This window comes from Gavialis gangeticus, unplaced genomic scaffold, assembly GCF_001723915.1.
Source record: "Gavialis gangeticus isolate Ggan-Ray unplaced genomic scaffold, GavGan_comp1, whole genome shotgun sequence".
NCBI lineage: Eukaryota > Metazoa > Chordata > Crocodylia > Gavialidae > Gavialis > Gavialis gangeticus.
This window is the reverse complement of record NW_017729031.1, coordinates 60,095,381-60,116,617: the sequence shown is the minus strand read 5'-3', so window position 1 is coordinate 60,116,617 and position 21,237 is coordinate 60,095,381. Positions and strand designations below refer to the sequence as shown.

The window sequence follows — 21,237 nt, the reverse complement described above, 5'->3', positions numbered from 1 at the left end:
AAGCAAAATGCCTGTGCATGCCCCAATGGCACCCATGCTGGGGGTTGCCTACCACTGAATTAACCTATGTTGAACTCCCTGTGACTACGGTTAAATTGCTTGTGGTGTATATCTACCGCAGGACAGGCATACACTAAGACAGACCTATCCCAAGCTTTATCAGTGCTGGGAGGCCATAAGGTAAGAGTCCTGCTAATTTTTAAGTACCTTAGTGCTGGTAGCTGTGTGTTCTCAGACATCCCAACTCTGAAGCTTACCGGTGATCTGACAGAGCTAATAATTAACTTTTCAATGCAAGAACCATACCCTTCCCTGGCCTTTTGCTCTTCTTTTCAAGTGCCATGCTTTCTTAAGTAGCACACACATGCCCTGCATTTTTGCAGTAAGAGAGACTAAGGACAGAATGCTTTGCATCCTATCGTGGCTCTATTCCGAAGATACTTCTCCTTAAACACACCTCGCTGGATCACCAGGAACAGCAAGGGTCCTCATAAAACACTGATTTTACATACAGACAGCAAGATTCTGATACCTTGGCTCAGGTTGTATAGCAGGGCTTGGCAACCCCCAGCAAGCATGCCAAGCATGGCACGTGAGGCCATTTTCCTCCGCACACATTGGGGCCAGGGAGGCAGCAGCTGTTGGCAGCCTCCCAGCTGCAGCCGGCCCCAGCTCTGGGTAGCTGCTGCCAGCCGGGAGCCCGATCTGCTCCCAGCAAGCAGCTGAGATGCTGCAAGCCCTGCTGGGAGCAGCCCGGGCTCTGTGGCTATCAGCAGCTACCCAGAGCCTGGGCCGGCTGCAGCCAGAAGGCTACAAACAGCTGTTGCCTCCTGGCCCCGGCCCCAATGGGCAGTGCCAGCACCTGCTGCCTTCCCAAGGCCCGGGGCCAGGAGACAGCTAGGGCCAGGGCCAAGGTGGAAGGGTAGCAGCTGTTTGTAGCCTCCTAGCTGCAGCCACCCCAGCTGGATAGCTGCCAATAACCACAGAGCCTGGGCTGCTCCCATGGAAGTCCTGCTGCAAGCAGCCTGGGCTCTGTGGCTATCAGCAGCTACCCAAGGCCAGCTGCAACCAACTGCTGCCTCTCTGCCCTGGCCCCAGCCCCGGGGCGGCAGCGCATACTGGCAGTGCTCCCTGCTGTGCTGCCCTCACCACTTCTGCAAAGCAGCACTGGAACCCAGTGCAGCAGGGCATAGCGGGGGGGGGCGCAGAAAGCTGCCTGCTCCCAGCTCCCCTGCCACACTTCCCCTGTGTGTATGGCAGCAGCATGGGCAGCAGTGCAGGGTTGTGCTGGGTTGTTCCCCTCACTGCTGCCCCCACCTGCAGGGGAAGTGTAGCATGGCAGCGGGGAGCTGGGAGCAGGCAGTTTTCTGTGCCCCCTGCTGTGCCCTGCTGCACTGGGTTCCAGCGCTGCTTTGCAGAAGTGGCGAGGGCAGCACACCAGGGAGCACTGCCAATATGTGCTGCCTCCCTGGGGCCGGAGCCGAGATGCAGTAGATAGGGCTTTGGGTGGGAGGCAAGGGTCATGAGCAGGGCTGGGAGGCACAGGGCAACAGGGCTAGGGGCAGGGGCTTTGGCTGGGGGGGACGGGGCACAAGTAGGGCATCTTGCCATGTACCCCCTGCCCTCATTTTGTTTTTCTGGCATGCCAGCACTCCAGCACCTTCCAAGGCAGGCATTGTGGGGGTTACTGGCACTCTAGCCAAAAAACGTTGCCTACCCCATTGTATAGCATCTTCCTCTATAGTCAGCCTGACTGAAATAGCCAGCAGGATATGTGGTTTATGATGATGCCATTACTTATCACAGCAGAGCTCACCCTGAATTACCTTGGTAAATTAGACAATTATTCTATTCATCTGTTGCAGATAAGGAAATAGAACAAAGAGGTTAATGGACTTGCCCCAAGGCTACAGAAGCTATCAGTGTCAGTAAGCCTGAGAAGTCCCATACTTCTGAGTACAGAATCAAGAGGTGTACTAGATTATATACACCTGTTAATGTAGGCAAAGCAAAAGAGTACATTAAGGACACCAAGTATGTGATTCAGACATGCCAAGTTGTATGTTCTCTGTAACCCCACGTGCAGTCTTCACACAGGTTTCTTACTGGCTGTTTTCCCAGCCTTAATTCAGCCCTCTTACTCATGTTTCATAACAACACATTACATCCCATGCTTTCAGGCAGTACATGGCTTCCAGACTTTTGTGCTGATTAGATGTATCCTGTTGGCTGCACAACAGACATGGTACTGCCACCCCCTATGGTGTTTTTCCCTAATCTCCTGCATCAAGGGGAGCCTTGATCCTTTCCTTTTCTAAAGCAATAAAATCCATTAAATTCTAATTCATGTCTTTCATCAGCATTAAAGAAAAAGGTGCAAACTCAGACAGCCTTTTCTTGTTACTCTCCCTTCTACTAACTAGACCACCTGACAGCCACTCCTCCAAATAGAGGTTTAAACCACAAATTCTGCTAGATATCTCTCCGCCCTGTTGGATTTCAGGGTATCATTTCCCATAGCCATTCCCTCCCCCACCTTTTCCTTCTAGTACCACTACCTCCAAGCCTTTACTTAGGCCTTCTTTCCCGGAGACAGATTCCCCTTTCTCCTGGGAAGACTGTTTATGAATACACTGTTCATTTAAGTAAGTTCTTTCCTTAAACTAGCTATATAATCTTACTTAGGTAACCTGGGATGAGCAATATAGGACTCCATCTCTCTGTGTACCTGTGCGGCGTTAACACCCCACCCCACCCCACCCCACCAGTCTGGCAATACACACACCTTTAACATGCCTTAAATTGGGTTAATGCACATTAAATGTGCACATGTAGACATACCCTTAGAGTAGTTATGGTAAAATGAGGGGTCCAGTCTCAGTGCTTGATTCTGCATGTGTTGTTCAAGTGACTAGATGGCACTTGTAGGACTGCTAACAGTTTCAGGATCAACAGTATCCGGAAGGGAAAGGTGGAAGACCTTTGTCAATACAGGATTGTGCTCAGGCTTCAGAAAATAAGATGGTTACCTGCTAGGGTTAGAGAAAATAAATTCATTTAATATGAAGAAGTGCACACTAACAGGTGTATTACTGGGATTTTTTTCATTTTGCTGCACCATTCAGGATCAAACAGCTGTTGAGGACCCATCCTCTGCTCACTGAAGTAAATAGAAATTTGGCTTTGCGAGTCTGGGTGCCAGATGAGATGGCTCAGCAGCACGGTAGTTCCACTTAGGAGTAAATGGAAAAAGAGAGGTTGTATGAAAGAACAGGGCATTAAGGGATTTTCATGCAATAAAACATGGAGTACATAGTATAGGAAACAGCCAAAGATACAGTCTGCCTGGACCAGAGCCAAACAAATAGCTTTACAAATAAACTGGATTAATTCGGAATATGGACAGGTGCTCTGAATGCAATTCAGTACATTTTCAGGAACCTGCCAGAGGGGAGAGAAATGTGTTGCTTTTGAGATAATTTCCCAGAAGCTTCATAAAAGAAAATTGATTAGAGGAACTTAATAAGTAAGAAAGAGCCAGAAATACAGTAATCAAATGAGTTTTTAATTACATCTCAGGCTGAAAAAATCCAGTATGTGTATTTTGCATCAGAAAAGTCATAGTGAAATTCTGTGGTAGCTGGACAAAAACGAAGTAAAAGCCAATTTCCATAGGAAGTTTAGTAGTAGGTTTAATTAAAAGACCAGATAAAGGAATGAAGCAGTCCCAAATCTAGGGTATACTGAATAGTAGTAGTGATTTAAAGCATCAAATGAATGTCTTCATTCAAATATTCTATATTTCATATGCAAAGTCTGCACTGTAAAAATGTTTCTAACCTAAAAGGTAGCTTGACTAATGTGTAACAAGTTAAGTTTCTTAAAATTGCACTACATAATTTACCACTACTGAACAAAATTAATTGTCTGTGCTATAGTAGAACTGAACATCAAAGACCTGTTTTATTCTTCCTGAAATACCCCTTTTAATTTACTTTAGGCCATGTTAATTTTCTTTAGGTAAGCTTAAAGAAAACATTAAGTATCCTCATCCTTTAATTGGTAAATACACAAGTTACCAGACACTTTAAAATATGCTTAAATACAAATTTACAAGACCCTATATATCAGTGTTGGGAATTAAAAGGTGTTTACAGCTCATAAGATATGCTGATTAACTTGAAATACAAAAATAGCTCTGATGCTGCCCAGGTCCATTCTAAGCGCACTAGGGAATGTTTACACTGCAGTCACTTGACAAGCTCAGGGTACCAGAAGCAGTCTAGCTGCGGTAGCATGGAGCCTAGCACAGGCTGCAAAAGCTGCCTGTGTATCTGGGTAAGTACTATAACAGTTATTTCATGGGAAATATATACACAGAGGGGAGACGTATCCTAAAGCCAAATACTGGTCAGTGGCAAAGCTTCTAATGGACCACGCATAAGCCAGAAGGACTCAGTCCTTTAGATCCAGCTTAGCATATGCTTATGTATCCAGAGTTACTACACAGCAAAATGGTAGCAAAATGCCTTGGCCACATGCAATACCAACAACTCCTCATTCATCAATTTGTGCAACTGGAGTTGATTGGTTGGAGATTGGTTGGCAAGGCCCTCCAGGACCATGGTCCGATAGGGGAGGGAGTCCAAGAAAAGTGGTTGTTCCTCAAGGATGTGACCCTTGGAGTACAAAGGAAGTCCATTCCTTTTTGAAAGAAAAGCAGAAAAAGGGCTGGGAGACCCCCTTGGCTCAACAGGGAAGTCATGGACCTCCTGATACTGAAAAGAAAAGCTTATAAGGAATGGAAGTCAGGAATTACTACCATGGAGGAGTACACAGCAATAGCCCACACCTGTAGGGAGCAGATTAGAAAAATAAAGGCAGAAACCAAAATCAAATTGGCAACCAGAATCAAGGACAATAAAAATTTCTTTAGATACACAGGAACTTGGATTAAAAATAAGGAAAACATAGGGCCCCTGCTGAACAAAAAAGGACAGCTGATAACTGACACTCAGGAGCAAACCGAACTCCTAAACGAATACTTTGTGTCTGTAGTCTACCAGTCCCAGCGTGTTAGCCTGCTTGACAAGCTACCAGATGATCAAGGTGGAAGTGATCACCCTCCCGTACCTGGCGAAGATCTTGTGGGGGAACATCTAGAGAGGTTGGATATGTACAAGTCGTAGTAGTAGTTTCGTAGTTTCTAGGGTCAGAAGAGACCTGAGCAGATCATCAAATCCAACCCCCTGCCACGGCAGGAAAGAGTACTGGGGTCAAACGACCCCAGCAAGGTGTACATCTAGCCTCGTCTTAAAGACCCCCAGGGTAGAAGCCAGCACCACTTCGCTTGGAAGTTGGTTCCAGATCCTAGCCACCCTGAAAATTAAGTAGCGCCTCCTGATATCTAGCCTAAATCTACCCTCTGCCAGCTTGTGACTGTTATTCCTGGTCACTCCTGGTAGTGCATGGGGGAACAGGGACTTTTCAGCAAGTCAGCAAGACCAGATGAACTACACCCAAGAGTGCTGAAAGAATTGGCCAACATCATTGTGCGACCTATGGCAAAGCTATTTGAGGACTCGTGGTGCTCAGGAAAAATCCCAGAAGACTGGAAGAGAGCTAATGTGATGCCTATCTTCAAGGAAGGGAGGAACCAGGGAATTACAGGGAAAACAGTTTGACCTCAATCCCTGGGAAAATTGTGGAAAAAATTATCAAAGAATCCATTATTGATAGGCTAACTGAAGGCAGTACTCTAAAAGACTGCCAAATGGCTTTGTTGCAGGCAGGTCATGTCTGACTAACCTCATTTCCTCGATTAGGTAACTCACAACCTGGATAAGGGAAATTAGGCTGATGTCATATACCTGGATTTCAAAAAGGCTTTTGACTTAGTCTCCCATGATATCCTCATGGTAAAATTGGGAAAATACGACCTCAACTACTTTACGGTCTGGTGGCTAGGTAACTGGCTCCAAGGTAAGATCCAGAGAATATGAATAGACAGAACTGAGTCAACATGGCAGAAGGCGACCAGTGGCATCTCTCAGTGTTCAGTACTTGGACCGGTGCTTTTCAACATGTTCGTCAATTATATGGATTCGACATTCTGGCAAAGTTTGTGGACGACACCAAACTATGGGAGAGTGTGGTCATACCTGAGGACAGACTGAGGATACAGGCTGACCTGGACAGGCTCGTAAGGTGGCTGGATCAAAACCTGATGATGTTTAACATGGAGAAATGTAAAGTGCTCCATCTAGGGAAAAATAATCTGCAACACACTTATGGGCCTGGCAGTGCTACACTTGCCAGCAGCACAACTGAAAGAAATCTGGGGGTCATGATAGGCCACAGAATGAACATAAGCCACTAATGCAATTCCGTAGCTGACAGAGCGAACAAAACACTGACACACATCTGCCAATGCATCTCGACCAAGGCTAAGAAAGTCACCCTCCCAATCTGCTCAGTCTTAATGAGCCTGTAGCTGGATTACTGCATCCAGTTCTGGGTGGCACACTTCAGGAAGGATGTGGAGAAGCTTGAGAGAGTCCAAAGGAGGGCCACACACATGATTAGATGTCCAGAGAGCAGGTCATATGAAGAGAGGCTGAAAGACATGGGACTGTTCAGCCTGGTGAAGAGAAGACTTAGAAGGGACTTGTTTGCAGCCTATAAGTATATAAGGGGCGTACGCTACTGCCTGGGGGAACATCTGTTCACCAAGGCACCTCAGGGGAAGACAAGAACCAATGGCCACAAACTGCCTGAAGATTGTTTCAGGTTGGACATAAGGAGAAACGTCTTTACAATTCAAGTGCCTAGAGTTTGGAACAGACTTGCCCCAGAGGTGGTACAATCACCTACCCTGGAAATCTTTTAAAAAAAGTCTTGATGTGCAACTTGCTAGGGTCATCTGACCCCAGCAGTCTTTCTTGCCCAAATGCAGGGGGCTGGATTCAATGATCTTGGAAGGTCCCTTCCAACCCATAACATCTATGAATCTATACACAGCAGCCCTGCATCACATATAGTAGGCAACAACTAATGATACTAAGATGCATGTGGGAATGGATCATGCTACAGAAAGCACAAAATAGACCTCTCTCAGTTCTAGGACCCCTTTATTACTCATACTGAACAAGGGTGGAAGCGGGCATTACAGATGTCTTATCTTAGAAAGGTTAGTCTGCCTGGAGCAACAGGAATAGCACAACAGCAGACTGTTTCCAGAGCTGTCACTCAGTTTCTTGGAAATGCAGGTGAAAATACCAATGATCACAGTCATGCCATGCCATCTGAATGGGCAGCTGCTGAAGTACCAGAGTAGGAGAACTGCCTGGAACTGAAGAACCACTGGGAGATATGATCAGGTGTGCCCTTATCCTGTACCTCGTTTAAGTTACAGTAGGAAGATATTGTCAGTATACCCATCTACAAGATGAACAATGTGTGCTTCCAGGTCCTGAGGCTGGTAAGATCAGTCTTGCTTAGAGGTACTGAAAAATGGTGATTTATTTATTTACTTACTTATTTTTTGTAAAGTATTTTCTTAAAATAGTTGTGGCCTTTTACTTAAATATATTGGAAATGGAAGCTATAGCTGGTAGCTCTAACCCCATCTCTTGACAAAAATTCTGTCCAGACACTGCCATCACTATGACAGGATTACTGCTTTGCTGCTATTGGAGCTTGGATGTCTGCTTGGCTGTATTAGGAGAAGGGAGGGAGGAATTGTCTCCCCACACTGAGCAGTTTTCTGTTGCAGGCATTTAGAGTGGACTGGATCAGAGAGGGTTGCAGCCACATGTAACACTCTGAAATAAAAAGCTAAAAATACAGGAAGGTTTATGATGAGCAAGTTGCCAGTAAGAATGTTGCACAGCTGAGCAAGCTGTTAAGTCATAACATCGTTACAAAGGAATGAAATGCCTATGCTCAGTAACAGTGTACCTGACACTAACTGAAAGGCCTTAAGCCCCATCTCTAATCCATCCACTAGGCTACAAGACAACTGTGCCTAAACCTTGCTTTTTTCCATTTTAATGCCAAGACGGAAGCATTTTGCAGCAGATCCACTCCACACAAATCAATTAGTTACTTATGGCCCCATTTTGAAAACTGCTGAGCATTTGCATTTCTTATTAAAGTTAAGTGAAGTTGCAGGTTTTCAGCACATCTTAAAATCAGGCCATTAACCCTTAAGTATCATATAATAACTCAATTAAAAATCTACCAAGACTTACTTCAGTAGCTACCAAAATCCCATGGTTTGCAGAATAGTCATAAAAATACTATTCTTTAGAGTCCTCTGGGCTCCTGGGGCCATTAAAGCCAACTGCTGTTAACCTTGTTAAACCAAATCATCAAAAGATTCACCTGCAAACAATTTACACTTGCCTACTTCCTTGTATCTTCCTGAAGGTATACAAATTATTTGTCATTGTTTATATTGTTTGCTGCTTTTTTCTCCCTTCTTCAAACCAAAAACATGCACTTGATGTTCTATAGCTGACTGGCTAATAGAGTCCCCTAATCGTTAACAAAAAAGGCTGCAGAAAGAGTAACATGAAGGATTATCTCAGTAAATGAAATCTAGCACGTACTTTGACCAACTCAGGGCCCCATGCACTTGTTTCAAGGTTAGCAAGTGTGTCATTTTCTTGATATATGCTTGCTGCGGTTATAAGGTTTCATACTACACATGCTGCATCATAGCCAAGAAGAAAATGGTGACTTCAACCATATACATAGCTCTAAAATAAAAAAATTATTCTGATCAAATTCACAGAAATCAACAGGGAGATTGTAGGTGACTCCAGTCATCTGGTTCAAGCCCTATAAGAAGTTAGTGGATTCAGTGAGACTAGAAAATGAAACAATTTCCATTCTTCATTCAGGGTTGTTTTGCACGTTTTAAGCTCCCATAAATTAAATAAGTACTGTATTAATAGCCAAACTCAGCTGAGAAGCAATAAAAATAAAGCACCAGATTTTGCTGGTATATGCAGATGGCAACAGCAAGTTACAGTCACGTTTTGCTTAGTCATTTAGGCTAGGAACATAGGTTACACATATACCCGTTTAAATGATCTGAAACTAGTTTAAGCCTGTAACAGAACAGAAGTTCAGTGCACATAAGCTACTTTCAAAATGGCCAAAATGTGTTGAAGATAAACCTGGTTGGATATAGTATCATACTAAATTGATTTAAGTCAAACCGGTTTATGGAACTTTTATCCTAGATCCCTTTCCAATTCAAGTTAACTCACAGTCTCCCAGTATCCCAGAATGCTTTGCAGTCCTGGGCTGTGCTATCTGTTCCAGCAGAGCAGGGCTGACCCCTCCCCCAGCTATCACAGAGCTAAGGTGCTAAAGCCTCTACTCCCTGCCAACATCTGTCAGCCCAGCAGGATGGGGTAAGGGGCAAGGGAACAGACCCCCAGCCCTGCCCATCTCCCTGTCTGTACAGGACAAGGGAAAGGAAAGCCCCAGCAGTGGGGGCAGCTTTTCATCACTGCAGCAGCCATGTGAGCAGGGTTAGCATCAGCTCAGCCCCACCCCCAAGCCTGTGATGTAGGGTGGAACAGGGTGGGGGGCAACTGCAGTGGCCTGGCCTCCCCAACTGGGGTCTGCCCGGCACAGGAGGAAGCCCCGCACTGGGGGCTTTTCACTCCCCTGAAGCCAAGCTTGCTGGGCTGGCATTGGCTCAGCTCCACCCCCTCCCTGCCCCCCATATCCAAGAGAGGTGGTGTGGTAGAGGGGGAATGCGCTGGCCTGGCCCCAGATCACCTAGCCAGGGCCTACCTGGTGCGGGTGAGTGGGGAGAAGCTCCCATTGGGGGCTTTTCACTCCCCTGAAGCCCAGCTTGCCAGGCTGCGATCAGCTTAGCTCTGTCCCCTTTCAGCCCCCACCTTTGAGAGGCACAGAGTAGAATGAATGCAGCAGTCCAGCCAGACACTGGATTGCCTGATGGGGGTGAAGACCCACTCCCCCCCCCCACCTGTGAGAGGCAGGGGCAGGGAGAAGAACACACCAGTCCGGCACCAGCCCCCCCAGCCAGTGTCTGCCCAGCACCGGGTAGTGAAAGCCGCCACTGGGGGCTTTTTGTAACCCTGCAGCCTGGTGAAACAGGTTGAGATCAGCTCATCCCTGCCCCTTCCCAGGGAGCTCTGCTAGCCAGGCTGCAAGGGAGTGAAAAGCCCCCAGGTGGCAGCTTTTCCTGCACCAAGTAGACCGCACCTGGGGGGCTAGGGCTGGGTGGTGCATTCCCCTGCCCATTCCATTCTTAGAGGTGGGGGCAAGGGCCAGATTTTCTGCTGGCTCTCCCCTCCCAGGGGCTGACAGCTATGGGGAGAAAGGTGGCATGTGTCCAGCAGCCAATCAGGCCTGGGCTGCCACTAGGTGGGGTTTAGCAGCCTTAGGCAGCTGGCCATGAGGGATCATGCACATAAGCACCCCCAGGCTCTTGCCTTGGGCCAGGTCAGGCTTCCACCTGCCTTGGTCACCCAACAGTAAATGTCAGTTCAGTTGGTTATCAGTTCAAGCTATGCAACTTAGAAAAACCTGTGAAGATTGAACCAATTCCACCTCAGGCTTTTTGAACCTCTTTACTTAACGTTAAACTGAAACTGAAGCTCCCTGTCTTGAAGGGAACAGAACAGAACAGGACATGTTACAGTCCTGAACTCAAACCTTGTACATCTTGTGACTTCCACCTCACCATTGTAAAAACTGCTTCTACCCAAGAAGCACATTCCACCTGTGAAACAGATATCTTTGAATAAGCTCTCCAAGTACTCTGTACAAAACTTCAAAAATACCCATGGGGCTACCCGTGTTGCCAACTTGCATGGTTTTACTGAGATTGCTGTGATTTTTTAATGCTTTACTTAAAACCCAAAACGTAGAGAGAACAGATCATGTGAGACTCTAATTTTAAAACAAAAAATGTTAGGGTGAAGATCTATGCTGCACTGTTAAGACACCACAGTGCCCTAAAACACACACATTGTCTTATTATGGGTTGTCTTGTGGGCTAGGGACAGACATTACACATAAACCGGCTTAAGTGATCAAAAACTGGTTTAAACCTGTAACAGAACAGATGTTCAGGCACATAAACCAGTTTGAGAATGACTGAAACCAGTTTGAGATATACCTGTTTGAGTGTAGTATCAGACTTAACTGATTTGGCTTAAATCAGTTTAGTCAATGTCTGTCCCAGACCCCTTGCTGGTTTAAATTACATCAGACTCCCCCAGCATCCCAGCATGCTCACTGGGCTGGGCAGGCCTCTCTTTTCCACAGCAGGGATGGCCTTCCCCTCTGCTCCTTAGCCAGAGCTCAGCAGTCTCTGCAGGCGTCTGCCTGGCTTCTGCTCCTCCCCTCCCCTCTCTGCTAAGCCGGCATTCCCCCATCCCTCAGCATTAGCTAGCAGACCACATGCTGGCTACCTCCCAGCCTGTGGCACAGGGGACAAAGGCAGAATTAACATATCCCTCTGTTGTTTTCTTAACGAGCTGATAAATACTGAGTTAGGGGTGATAAACACTGTGTTAGCAACTGCCTACTGGGTTCCTGGGGGAGGGAACCCCTCCCTAATCAGAGCTGCCACGGCCTGGCCACGCCCCACTTAGCTCAGCTATGTGCAAGGGATAGGAAGGCTGCTGTAGTGCCCCCCAGCTTGTAGCCTGAGCCACTGCAGGCATGTGCCTGCATTTCTAGGATGTCTGTCTGGTTAGAAAACTGATTTAGCTTAGCCAGGTTAGACTAACCTGCAAACATTTAATCAATTCAGGCTTGGCCTTTTTGAATATCTATCCCTAGCCCTGAAGTGGAAGCAATGTAATAGCACTATAGGTGGGGCAGTTAATATAGGAACACGGTGGCTGATGTCACCCAACAGTGCTAATTAACCTACCCAAAGTAGTGTAGTCATATGGCTATACTCCTTTCAGTACAGAAGACAACATGTGCAGAGCAGCATGGCATATTTGAGGGGCAGACACTATCTCACACAGTTAGATATATATGCCCTCCTTTTCTAGTCCTTGTGATGGTGGTAAAAAATGTGAAAATGAGACCTGTACATAACCTAAACACTCAAGAACATAAAACAAACAGAACCCGGAACAGACATTTTAAAATGTAATTTTTTTAAGCTAATTGCATGAATTTGGGGCCTCAAGTCCAGATTTTTGAACAATTAAGGTTCACAATACAGCCAGAAAGCTTCTAGCCTGTGGCTTTCTATACTCTGAGTCAAATGATAAGACATACAGTACTTGTTTGTTTTTCTCTTTCTGTTTTGTATCTTCCCCCAGTCTCTAGTAAAGCTGAACATGAAGCTGAAGCCCATGCTGGACTCGGTGGCAACAAACAGAAGTAAATGGGAGGAGCTGCACCAAAAAAGACTTCTCACTCAAGCAGCAGCAGCCTCCTCCTCCTCTTCCAGCTTTACTGTGTCTCTAGAAGACATAAATTAAGCCTGCAAATGCCAGCTGTTGTGGTGCTGAGAGCTGTCCGAAAGGCTTTATTTAGCTTAGTTCCATCAATTGGGAAAAAACTCACAACTTTCACAGACTTACTTAATTCACTGGATGTTATCTTGATGACAGTGGTTGCTTTTGCCTAGACATTCAGTGGGCCCGGAAAGAAGGCCTATGTTGATCAGGGTTATGTTGATATCTAGCACAAGAAGCACTCATTCAGCTCCACTACCTTTCAGCTGCTGCTGTAAAAATCACACAAAGCTGACTATGGACTGAGATACAAGAACTTACAGCTTCATAAAATTAATAATACAGAGCAGAAATGGAATGCACATTGGTCAGTTCATATGCAAGGAGCTGGAGGAGAAGAGAATAGTGTGTAATTACTTAGTTGTTTTGCATCTCTCTGGTGTTCATTATGAACCAATAATGCCTGCAATTGTGATGTTTCTCTCTTACTCTTTCCTCCTCTTTTATGCTCGAATGTTCTGAAAAGCCTGCTTTATATTCTACAGAAGTATTTTTTTACAACAAAGTTCCTTGTTGATTGATTAGGACCTTTAGAATTGCCTCTCTTTGCTACCTTTAAAAACAAACTTTATTATCTTGAAAAATATCAACTGTCCCAGCTCTCCTAAGAAATTAAGAATAACAATTCTGTAAATTACCCAGGAAGTGGGAATTTGTGCAAAGGCAAAACTACTGCATGATAAGTTTTTAGAAACACTCCTTTAAAATATTCAGTTTACTCTGCAGTGTTCCCTAAGTAAAGTACTAATGGACGTTAACGAAAATAGGATAAAAAGGAAATCTGTTGCCTTGTGCTACAGAAGCTGTGTTGCAGAGTGCACCGTGGATATGCCTTTCTGATATAATTTCCAAATGAAATGAATATTTCCACTGTTACCCAACAGAAATGGTGAAGAAATATGTACCATCAAGCTGAACACTGGCTACCTCTTCCTTCTCTTGCCAGCTGCTGCTTACTTAAAATTTAAGTCAACTTTCTGTTACAGTTATTGGAAAGCAAGTCAATGATCACATTCACATATATGGGATAGAGTTGTTTGTAACATTTTAATCAAACATCATAGGTCAAGAAGCCAAATGTCAAATTCTCACTAGTATTATGTGACCTCTCCGTTACAGCAGAGATTGCTGGCAACCTATGATTTGAGGCTGTGCACTCCATTCTGAGCACCTGAATACCTGAGGACCCATATTAAAATACTTAGGACTTGACACACAGAAAATGGCTCCATTCAAAAAAGAAGCAAAAAAACAAACAAACTAATGGCCCACTCTTTTGGCCATTAGTTCTTGAAGTTCCTAAAGAAAGTTATTTAGAAAATATAAATGCCCACAGGCACTCACATAAGAAATGAAAGCCAGATTCAGAGCTCAGTTATACCTACATGTACTAGAACAGCTACACTGACTTCGGTACAGTTGCTCTGGATTGGCAGAATCTAGCCCGTATGACTTGATGTGCAAAAGATCTCAGTCCCCGACACAATGTCTCCCATCCAGGCATTTATGGCTTGTGTCTACTGAGTACTTTCTAGAAAGCTGACCAATGCTGTGTAATTGATAATTAAACAAATGAGAACTTATTTAAAAGCTCTGTGCTGCTACTAATTTGTGTAGACAGCATACATGGGAGATTCCAGAACCACTGCAAAATCCAAGCTACTGAATCATAGTAGTCTTTTCTACCAAAGAGAAATGGGGAAGGGGAGAAATCTATGAATACAAGCACTGTTTGAACTTGTTTCTATCACCTTTTTCCTTCCACGATAAATATACAGCTGGGATAATCTACTGCAAGCTTGTATAACTTATTTATATAATGCATGCTTTATGGGAAAAGCAGACATCATGATCGACTTAGTACTGTTGGCAGCTTCACAGAGCTTTCCTGAATTTTGATATTGCATATCACTAAATATAACATAATTTATAGTACACATACCCTACAGCTCCTCCAAGGTTGAGTTCTCTTATTTCCTTTTCTTTTTATTGGCTTCAGTGCACTGTTGCCCCTAGCAACACTCACTGGCAGTGATGGGAATTCAGCATTACTGCAACCTGACATACAGTTGAGGCCCTAACAATGTCAACCATCAATCAGTCGGCTGCTTATAATTGCCTCCATCTATTTCTCCTGTCTTGTGGCATCCTTCCTATTGTGGGTCAAAATTCAGAAACTGCTGACTAATGTTACGATTCTGTTCCTCTGTTGCAAAAAAGGGAATAAAAGAGAGCATGCTTGGATCCCCCTGAAATTCTCCTCTCAGGAAACAAAAACACTCTGCTGAAACCAGTAGGATTGTACTGGTGTCTGAAAATAGAATTTGGCCTCCACTGTTTTTTTAAACTTCGGTTTAAAAAGGCTTCAGTGTGTTTCCCTAAGGAAACACACATACACACACCTCTTACCATTAAAGCATTCATATTTTTGGCTTAAAACCCTGGTGGTGTTTTTGAAGCAAGGGAACATTCTGTACAGAAAGAATGTGTCATATTGTTTCTCACAATTAGGATGGTAGTGGGTACACCTTTGTCCCTGTTTGTCAGATTCATTTATACAGATTTTGGCAACTGTTCATTGTTTTGGTGCAAAAACAGCTTTTCTCGAGGGAATGAAGTATTTTTCCAGAACTCTGAGCTGTTTTGTAAACCTATTCCAGTAAAGGCTGTACTGAGGTCACTGTAAAACACAGTTTAAGCCCAAATTCTTCCCTGCTCATTACTCAGCCCTTTGAACAGGCAGAGATTACCTGGCACAGAAATCAGATTGGTTCTGCTGCATGAGTGGGAAGGACAGGATTTTTCACACGAGAGGGTCTATAGTAGACAGACTACAATGTTAACCAGACAGCAGAGCTACTCTGCCCTTCTGTGGAGCTGCCCAATGCACAGCTCAGTATTCAGTCTGGTAAATAGGAGGATCTTCAGTCATTTGTCCGTTCCATGCCTTCCATGGAATTACTGCCTAAAGTGGTAACTGACATTTGTCTATATTTGTGGCCCAATAATACAAGGTGCTAAGTACATAGATCTTACAAAGTCCATTGGGGTATTTCATGGGATGTGCGAAATTTCAATGGGTGTTTCATTTCGAAGCTGTTTCAACGTGTTTCGAGCTCAAAACAGCAAAACTGAAATGAAACGAAAGGCTTTGAAACCCAGTGCACAGATCTGGGGGCCCACGCCCCCCGGGAAGAGCTGGGGAATTGAACCAGGAGCTGGGGGAAGCAAACTGGGAGCTGGGAAAATGTTCAGGTCCCTAAACATTGACCCATTTCCTGGTTGGATTCCCCAGCCCCCTGATCTTTCCCCCAGTTCTTCCCAGGGGGCACAGGCCCCTGGATGATGCGGGATAACAGCAGGCTGTTGTTACCAGGAAGTGATCCAAGTTTTGCTTTGAACATTTTGAGGTTCAGTTTCCCAGAAACCCCTGCACCTATCTCCTCGAAACTTGGCAGATTACATGCCCTTAGAAGGGGCTACCATCCCTGCAATTTTCATCCAAATCAGGCAAGAATGACAAAGGTATAGGCATTTTCATGAGTCCCCATTATAGCCTATGGGTGAAACATTGAAACAGCACTGAAACAGTGAAACAGTTTCAACAAAATAAAACAGAACAAGTGCTTCAAAACAAAATGAAAACACTGTCCTTTTGAAATGGCAAAACAGAAATCGAAATGAAACCACACTGTTTCTCACAGCCACTCCTCCAAGGAGTTGCACAGGACCAGCTCTGCAGAAGGACTTAGGCACTGCAATGCTTACCCTTTAGGGGTCTGAACAACTACAGCAATCCTCAGCTGTAACGTGGCTACCCAGGATACCTATGTGAGGGAAGAGGAGGGGAGCAAGGTGCCTAAGAACAGGATCCACAGAAACCAGCAGGCTGATGAGGAAACTATATAACTTTGCCAGTAGAAATGCTCAGGAGAGGGACAAGGCCTAAATCCAGTTCCTCAAGAGGCAGTTCAAGCACTGAACTCCACTCAGGATTCTCAGCAATGAGTCCTCCGCAGTAGTTAGGCATGCAAGCTAGGTCAGCCCTCTCTCATGAGGAAGGGGGAAAAAATCCCCTTCTCATATCTCCTGCTAGGTAGAGCTTCACATAGGAGGTGGGAGACCCATTTTCAAATCCCCACTGTCTACTTTGAAACAGGATCTTGAACCTGGCTCTCACATCCCAAAAATTACCCAATCACTGGCTTATTGGGTGTTCTGGGGTGAACCTTACATAGTCTTTCCTGAAGTTGCTCTACAGAGTGTAACTAAGTAGACAGTCATTTGGAGCACAGATTTGAACCTGACTGTACCACACAAGTACCCTAATCATCACGCTACAGTCAATCTTTTTTTTCTCCCTCCCTGGTCCTACTATTTAATTTTTAAAAGCAGGGGGAAATGTTCAACAGAAGAGACTGAACAGGACTCGTTCCAGAATACCAAGTAGCAAAATAGGAACATCTGGGTTCAAGGTCCTACTCTATACCAGCCAGAAAAAGGAAACATGAAACAGAAAAACATCTCCCACTGCCCAGGTGAATCTTTAACCCCTGGGCTAGTAGCTAAAGTGTGATTCACTTGGTTGAAAAGTATTTTCCAGCTGTGTGAGACCCAGTCCATAGATCTGCTCTAAAATACCTTATCCAGACTGGAGAGAATACCTCATTTAACTATCCTGTCAGGGCTTAGATGGAAAGTTGGGCTCTAAGCAATTTAGCAGTGCCAAAACGTAGGCAGATTTGTCCACTAAAGTAGACACATTCGTGCCTTTCAGGTTAAACAGAAGCTGTGTACGGGGTTGATCTTAGTGGTACCTAACTGTGGGACTTAAGTGCTTAAGTGTGTTTATGGATCTAACCCAAAGTACCTTGCAGGATCTTGGCCACTGATGATGATTAGTTATGCAATTTGAATGGGGGATTAATAGACTTTGTACCCATGAAGAAAACAAATGACAAATAATAGGATGAGTATATTTCATTTTAGCTCAGGTATTCATTAGATTGTGTCACAGGTAGAGTGGCTGCATTTTCTGGCCTGGTGACTTTCTTAACCTTTCCTACTTCCTGTGCACTACAGTTTTACGAACATGCCTCTAATTATCAACAAAGCCAATGCCAGTATTCACAAAGTATTTCTGAAAACTGCAACCAGCAGTGCCTGATAAAAAGCTAATTACTGAGATACAGACAGTTCAGTAATTCATGCTAAAAATAAGACAAATGTTTCAGTCTATAGATTTTAGCTGTCCCTTAAGGAATTCCTCAGTATATTGAGATATTTTGTGTATTTATTAAAGACTAGCTTTAAGATTTCATGATTACATAAAACATCTTTCAGTCTATACCAAATTAACAGAAGGAACTTCCAATGCTCAAAATGACAGGAAAATGTAAAGTGAGAAAGTGGTATTTGCCTCTCTCAAGGAATCTGGGGATTTCTTTTACATGTTTAAATTGTGTGAATGGGTTCTAACAAAACACTTCTAATCAGCTGAAATAAGAGAATTCAGAGGTTATCAGTGATGATATGTTATTGACTATAACAGTAAAAGAAAAAAATGCTGTGTATTGTTAGCCCAAAAGAAGTAAAAAAAAAAGAAAAGGTATGAAGCTTTCATACTTATGTTTCAATTTATCAGCATGTTGGACATTGCATCCTTTAACTGTGTGGGAAATACAGTTGTAAACTATCAGTGTCTGTGTTTGTGTATGTGTCCAGTATTACACACATACACGGTCAGACAAAATTTTTTTTTTTCTATCATGAATGGAGCTACATACTATAAAATGCATAATTTAGGACTGGAATTTGTCTTACCACATCAGTTTCCTTTGTGCATTTTAAATCCATTTTCCTCATTGTTTTGCTTTAATCTGTCAAACAGTGATGGTTCAACATTTTTTTAAAGGCATGTTTTTGAAATGGAGAACTGTTTTATTCATCTCATTTAAAAATTTAATAAACCACTTTAATGGTTTCTGTAGTTTAACTTTGTTTCTACTGGGGACTACCTAATTATCAGGGCCTTAGCTATTGATTATTGCATCACACAGAAAGAGTGATGGGGAAATAAAGAGACCATTGATGGAGTGCTGCATTTTTTCCTTTTTGAAGCATGAGCCTGCAGCCCCTTCTACAAGGGAGCAAGCTTTGGATTTAGTCTAGTGTAATGAAGTAGAATCTAGAGCAGTTATTACCACGGACATTGTTTTCCTGATTAAAAGCCCTCAAATCCATGATTAAAATTAAAGGCCCCTCCCACAGCCCTCACAGCCTTGCTGGAGCCCCTTGCCCCCCACCCATAGCCCCTGCTCCCCTCACCTTGAGGGACAGGGCCCCCAGCTGCCAGGGGTACGACCCAGGTCTGCAGCCCCCCACTCCCCCACGGCTGCCTGCACTCCCACGGGGCAGGGGGGACCGGCACCCCCTAGATCTGTACCCAAGGCAGGCAAGGAGGGGGGAGCCGTGGGCAGCAAAGCAGCAGGGAACAGCAGGCCACCTGCTCACCGCTATTCCCTGCTGCCCTGCTTCCTGCCCCCTCCTCCCCCACGACCCAGCACAGCAGGGCATGGAGGAGCCACACAGAAAAGCTCCTCACTGCTTCTCACCCCCGCACCACCCCTCACCGCAGTAAGGGCATTGGCGTGGCTGCACCCCCCAAAGCAGCAGCAGGTGCTGGAGGCACATTGCCAGGGCAGCGGTGGGGGGGACTCACACCAGCAAGGAATCCCTGCGCCACCCTGCTATTCCCACCCGCACCATACTGCACCTGCCAGCTCCAGAGGCCTCGGGGGAGGGAAGCAGGACAGGAGATTCATAAATGCTAGGGTCGGAAAGGACCTCAACAGATCATCGAGCCCAACCCCCTGCCTAGACAGAGCACTGGGGTCAGATGACCCCAGCCAGATTCCTATTCATCCTTCTCTTAAAGACCCCCAAGGTAGGGGAGAGCACCACCTCCCTTGGGAGCCCATTCCAGATTTTGGCCACCCATACCATGAATAAGTTTTTCCTGATATCTAGCCTAAATCTGCTCTCTGTCAGTTTGTGACCATTGTTCCTTGTTACTCCAAGAGGCGCCCTGGTGAACAGAGCATCTCCGATCCCTTGCTGCGTCTCCTAATGAATTTGCAGGCGGCCACAAGATCCCCTCTCAGCCTTCTCTTGGCAAAGCCAATTTGCCACCCACTGGACTGTGTAAACATCTACCTCACAGCCTCTTAATTTATTTATGAGAATAGCAAGGCCTTCCTTCGATACGGTATCTCATCCTAAAGTCCAAGAAAATGACATTCACCTCTACTCCTGTGTCCAAGCATTTCATGACCCTGTCATAAAACAAAACCAGATTGGTCAGGCATGATCTACCTGCTATGAACCCATGCCGGTTTCCCTGCTGCATTATTTTTCCCACTGGACTCCCACAAATATGATCCTTCATAATCTTTTCAAAGACCTTTCCAAGGATGAGGTGAGACTGACTGGCGTATAATTACTCAGATCCTCCTTCCTCCCCGTCTTGAAAATATGGACCACATTGGCCCTTTTCCAGTCCTCCAGGACCTGACCCAAGCACTCAAACAGCTGTGCCACTGGTTCTGCTGAGACTGGCCAAATTCCTTCAGTACTCTCAGATGCAGCTCATCCGGGCCTGCTGACGTAATACATCCAGTCCATTCAAGTGACTCTGCACCAAGTGAGCGTCAACAGTTGGTGGGCTGGTGTCCCTCCAATGCCCATCTAAGAACCCATTAAGAGACTGCCTGCACCTGCCCTGGGTACAGATCTGGGGGGCATGGATCTCCCCTGCCCCTCAGAAGTGCACACAGCAACAGGGAACCATCCCTTCCCCTCCCCTGGACAAGCCACCCATGGCCCCTTTCTGCTTCCCACTGGGGCCCTGCAGCTGCACGTCGTGGCCCTGGGCCCCAAGCCCCACCCTGCTGGGTAGCAGCCCCAGCCCTGGCCAGCTCTCTCCCTACAGGGGCCTCAATTCCCCTCTCCCGCTCCCCACACACCTGCTGGAGCTGCTCTGCAGGCTGCCTGGGGCCACGTGCATGTCTATGTACATGGCGCCCCTTGTCTTTCTGCCTTTCTCCCGCTCCCTCCCAGCTCCCTGCAGGCTGGAACTGTGCCACTCTGCAGGGAGCTCACTGCAAAATGGCAAAATCCATGGGTTTCTCTTGTAAAATGAGAAATCTGCGTTTGCCTCTGGTAAAAGGCAAAATCCATGGTTTACTCCGTTTTTCCGTGGGGAGTGGAAAACCTGGATCCCCGGTTATTACAGTGTGTGATGGTGCAGCTTCAGTGCTCTGTCATTTTAATGGTTGGTGCTTAATTAGGGCAGCCATTTAATGCCCAGCTCTCAGGGCTGGAGGCAGCAGTTTGCTACCAGCCAACATGGGAGAAACATCACCCTGCTGAGCTACTGCTCCAGGAACATCTCAGAGGTAAGGGTGAGGTTATGGGGAAGGAAGAAGCCTCATGGTTCTGAACATGATCTGAAACTGGACCCTGCTGGGATAGGGAGGCCTGGGGGGACTACCCGTGGCAGGGCAGCCCCACTTAAATGCCAAGACTGAGAACCTCCCCAGTGAAAGGCAGGTTGGGGCGCCTAAACTCCAGCCCCCACCTTCGGGTGGGTTATCAGGAGGCTTAGAGTGAGCCAGGCACACTTAGTAAAAGCACCTGAGTCCAATGG

At 45.5% G+C, this 21,237-nt stretch overlaps 1 protein-coding gene across 1 annotated transcript in view; it reads left to right on the top strand.

Moving 5' to 3' along the window:
* Positions 1-13,289, top strand: part of PDE11A (phosphodiesterase 11A) — a 290,348-nt gene extending 277,059 nt beyond the window's left edge. Inside the window, exon 20 of the mRNA XM_019523008.1 lies at positions 12,333-13,289. Coding sequence (XP_019378553.1) covers positions 12,333-12,494 — 162 coding nt within the window. The 3' untranslated portion in view covers positions 12,495-13,289. The remainder of the gene's footprint in view (positions 1-12,332) is intronic.
* The last annotated feature ends 7,948 nt before the right edge of the window (positions 13,290-21,237 follow it).